Source organism: Penaeus chinensis, chromosome 33 (genome assembly GCF_019202785.1).
Source record: "Penaeus chinensis breed Huanghai No. 1 chromosome 33, ASM1920278v2, whole genome shotgun sequence".
Taxonomy (NCBI): Eukaryota; Metazoa; Arthropoda; class Malacostraca; order Decapoda; family Penaeidae; genus Penaeus; species Penaeus chinensis.
The window spans coordinates 24,791,228-24,796,227 of record NC_061851.1 but is presented as its reverse complement, the minus strand read 5'-3'; the positions used below and the strand labels follow the sequence as shown (position 1 = coordinate 24,796,227).

The window sequence follows — 5,000 nt, the reverse complement described above, 5'->3', positions numbered from 1 at the left end:
TCTCTCTCTCTCTCTCTCTCTCTCTCTCTCTCTCTCTCTCTCTCTCTCTCTCTCTCTCTCTCTCTCTCTCTCTCTCTCTCTCTCTCTCTCTCTCTCTCTCTCTCTCTCTCTCTCTCTCTCTCTCTCTCTCTCTCTCTCTCTCTCTCTCTCTCTCGCCTTCCGTGCCCCTCATTCCTTGTCCCTTTCCCTTCGTCCCCTTCGCCACTTGACAGGTTCTTGACACTTACTTTGTCTCTCTCTCCTCTCGCTCGCCCCTCATTCGGCTGCGGGATTTCACTTTTCTCTCTTTTGACTTATCTATGCTGCCGTTATCATTTATTCAGTTTTATCTTTTATTCGTCTGCCACTGTTGTAAGTTTTGTATATATTTTTTTAATTGTAATTTTGTGTATTTTTTTGCCACGAGAAATTTTGGTTATTAAGAAAAAAAAAATGCTAAATTGGCACATATTGAAATAAATTCTAAATTCCTAATAAAACTTCGTTATAAATAGTAATAAAATTGCATATTATCAAATTTACAGTTTCAATATATATTTCACCACTACAGTAATAACAACAAAAAACCATAAAAATAATAATGATAATGATAATGATAACAATAGTGAGAATGATAATAATAATACTGATGTGGTGATAGTGATGGTGATGGTGATGGTGATGGTGATGGTGATGATGATGATGATGATGATGATGTTAACAAACCAAACAAAATAAAACACACACACACACACACACATACACACACACACACACACACACACACAGCGAAACGAAGCGGCCGGTCGTGCGTGATATAATTGCAACCAGCGATCGTGATTACCAATTAAGGTCCATCGGTCTTAAATTCGCTACGGGGGGCGGGGGTGGGGAAGGAGGGGGGGAGGGGAAGGGGAGGGGAAGGGGGGGAGGCTAAGGGGGGTGGGGGGTCTCTTCCGGAAGCTTAATACTTATACAGTTTGAATTTGGTGTATTTAGGTGGAAGGGAAGGAGGGAGGGAAGAAGAAAAGAGAAAAGAGGTTGGGAGAGGAGAGTCGAAAGTGGGAAGAAGGGAAGGATAGAGTGAGGAAGGTAAGAGAAAAGAAAAGAGGAAAAGAGGGAAGGAGGAAAGGAGAGAGGGAGGAAGGAAAGATAAATGAGTGAGCGAGAGGTGAGTCGAAGGTGGGAGGGAGAGAAGGAGAGAGTGAGAGAGAGCAAAAGAAGAGGAGAGGAAGGAAAGTAAGGAGAAAAAAAGGAAATGGAGAGGGAATAAGGCTAGGGAATTGATAAAAGAGGTAGAAAGAACGGGGGATGAAAAGATTACGATAAATAAAGATAAAAAACAAAACAGCGACACAAACAAGTATAATCTGAAAAAAAACACGAAAATCAACACTAAGGAAATAATGAAAAAAATCATAAATAATAAAAAAATAAATAAAACTAAACAAAATCTCAAGAAAAGAACGAAAACATCCAAAAACCTTCACTCTCCTGTTCCCGTTTTCTTTGTCGTAACTGTGAAGGAATTTCCCATCACCTTGAATTTTATTTCCTTAATGCACGTGGAATGCGCGAATATTTACGTGTACTCGAAATAATATATATTGATGAAAAGAAAAAAGTGAGAGACAGAGAGATAGAGAGAAAGAGAGAGAGAGAGCGAGAGAGAGAGAGAGAGAGAGAGAGAGAGAGAGAGAGAGAGAGAGAGAGAGAGAGAGAGAGAGAGAGAGAGAGAGAGAGAGAGAGAGAGAGAGAGAGAGAAATGGCCCCAAATGGTGTTAAAGGGGGAAGGAGGGAAAGAAAGAGTTTATTTAGGCATCGCTGTCATGTTGCACAAAGGTTTGTATTTGTCGAGCGCCGGTGTTTAGTGTTATTAGGACATAGAAACGCTCTTTGAATGCACAAATGGAGACTCGCCGCATTATAGTCATCAGAATCAGAATAATACAAGTACAAAATCGCTATTCAATTGGTAGAATTAAAAGTATATAAAGTGAGATAATTTATAAATTGATAAATAAGAACACACACACACACACACACACACACACACACACACACACACACATACTCACAACACACACACACACACACACACACACACACACACACACACACACATAAATATATATACACATACACATTATGCATATATATATATATATATATATATATATATATATATATATATATATATATACACATACATATACATACACATGTATATAGACATATAAAGACATACACACATATAAATACAAATATATATATATATATATATAAATATATATATATATATAAATATATATACATAAATATACATATACATACATACAAACACATATAATAAATATATGTATATATACACACATATATACATACATATATATATATATATATATATATATATATATATATATATATATATATATGCACATATGTATATGTACGTATATATGTATATACGTATATATACATATGTATATACATATGTATATATAAGTATATATATATATATTTTATATATATACATATGTATATATACGTGTATATATTATATTTTATTTATATATATAAATATATATATATATATATATATATATATATATATATATATATATATATATATATATATATATATATATATATATATATAGTCTACATACATCGGACGCGACAATAGGGCTGTAACTTTTGTATAGCATATATTTTACACCTTATTATATTAAATCTGCATGGTTTATCACACCTGGAAACAAAATGAACGAGCAATAAAGAACTTACCACGCACGAGCAGCAGTAAATATTTATAATAGTTTTCCCTGCAATAATGCATATATAACACATTTTCTCATATATCAAAGAAAATGAGCATCCTCTACGGGACGAATATCATGGGCAACTAAAGTATTTCAAATATTAAGGTGTATACGTGGAAATCAAATTTCTAAACAAGTAAATACTAGCAATATATAAATGTCATACAGAGTGAATGAATTAACACGTGATTCCGAGCCAGATATAAAGAGACATAGAAGCCAAACAAAGTGAAATAACATGTGCTTCCAGTAATAGTAATAATAAGTTACAGAAGCCAAACCGAAGTCATGAATAGCAGAGTGTGAGTGAAATTATACGTGACTCCAAGTGAGTTACAGCAAGGCTTATATTGACAAGGTGAGTGATATAACAATATGTAAATCTTAAGACTAATTACGTGTGTGGGAAAGTAGCCTACCGGGTGCGGGATTCCAATCGTACCGTCTTCGTCCCATACCTGGAAAAGGAGAAAAAATAGTTATTAAAAAATAAAAAAAAAGGAAGAGCAAAAAAAAAATATCGTTCTAAATAAGGTAAAATATTTGTAAATAAAACAAGTACTTAATGAATAGGTAATTATCAAATGGAGAAGCACATCATAAAAAATTCAATACGTGGAGAATTTTTTTTTTTTTTTTTAACTATATGCTTATTTCACTCCTTTCGACAATGGGAAATTGAAGAATAAACTGACTGAATGTTCCTTTATTTGTTATTATCAGCTTATTGTGTCCTTATCATAAGCAATATTAAATTTTGCACCTTTAAACGAAGCTGCAATAATGATGGAGAAAAAATATGCTTTTACTTTACTTTGAGATTACCCAAAGACGGGGGACGTAATATGCATAAGCAATGAATATCCCTTTTTCCATGTTTATACGCTCCAAAAATTAAAATAATAAGATAAAATAACATAAAAAAATCCTCGTTTCCCTTGCGCATCTATCACCGTCTTTTCTATTTCCTCTTCCTTTCCCTTTTCTTCACGTATTTCATATTCCCTATCCAACGGTATCCTCCTCCCCTCATCATCCCTCTCTCTCTCTCTCTTATTCTTTCCCTCGTTTTCCCAAGGTATTATCTTCACTTCTTCCCCCTCCTTTCTATAACGCAGTGAAGATAACCCTCGTTCTCTTGACACAACGTCTTAATTAAGAATTCTTTGTAATATTTGTTATAAAGTGAGGTATAAGGGTATTTCAGCCGAAATACATCTCTCCCTCTGTCTCTAGCTTTGTCTGTCTATCTTGGTTTCTCTCACTTTCTATCCTTCTCCCTCTACGTCCCCCCTCTTCTCTCTTCTTTCGCCTCCTCCTCCCTTTCCATCCCCTTTCTCTCCTCTTCTCTCACCCTTCCTCCTCTCTCCCCAATTTTCCCATTCCCCATTCGTTCCAAAGGAAGGCTATTCTAGAAATAATATTCCTATGTTCTTTGGAAATTTCCGAAGGTCTTATCACGTCTCCTTCTTCCTCTTCTTCTTCTTCTTAACAGGCGACCCACTTAGGAGCGTGAATACCAAATTACTTCTGCAAGAATCATCTCTCACAAAAGAAACTAATTTTTTTTTCCTCGTCTTCTCTCTTCGTTCATTTTATCACGTATTTTTCGATCCTCCTTTCGGATTCATGAAGACCATTAACAATCACTCTTCTGTCAAAATTAGTGATATGGTTTTGACTTCATGGCATTTACGGAGACCTCTCATATTCTCGTTATTATCACTATCAATTCAAATTATAATTGTCATTAGCGCTGTAATTATGAATATATTATACTGTTACCATCATCGTAATGCCATTTTATTGTAACATTTTCATACCATATCAGTCAAGTAGATCATTATATTACAGTATATACTATACTGTAATATTAAAAACATTTATTCCCGCGCAATTATTACATACATAAAAAATAATAACGTAATGCAAACTACCCTAAGGCAATTAACTGAAATAAACCGAACTAAAAAATAAAACAATAAAATGATATAACTTAGTAACAACTGAGAACACACGACTTACTTTCTGAATAATAAATAAATAGACATACAAATAGATAGATATATAGATAGACAGATAGAAAGATGGATAAACAAAAGGGGGAAAGATATTACACAAATATAACACAATCCTAATAACGCTTTGTTGACAAATATGTCAATACATAATCAAGGTATAGTAATATATTAAAATAAA

The 5,000-nt window shown here is 33.8% G+C and overlaps 1 protein-coding gene across 20 annotated transcripts in view; it reads right to left on the bottom strand.

Annotated features, from left to right (window-relative positions):
* The window catches only part of LOC125042989 (proteoglycan 4-like), a 649,815-nt gene that overhangs the window by 176,686 nt on the left and 468,129 nt on the right, over window positions 1–5,000 (bottom strand). For 3 of the 20 annotated variants that reach the window (XM_047638884.1, XM_047638886.1, XM_047638897.1), the window contains exon 2: window positions 3,221–3,259. The exons of the other annotated variants lie outside the window; for them this stretch is intronic. Coding sequence is in view for 2 of the 3 variants with exons in the window: in XM_047638886.1 (XP_047494842.1) it covers window positions 3,221–3,257 (37 nt within the window). In the remaining variant the exon portion in view is untranslated. The remainder of the gene's footprint in view (window positions 1–3,220; window positions 3,260–5,000) is intronic. 20 annotated transcript variants of the gene reach the window in all.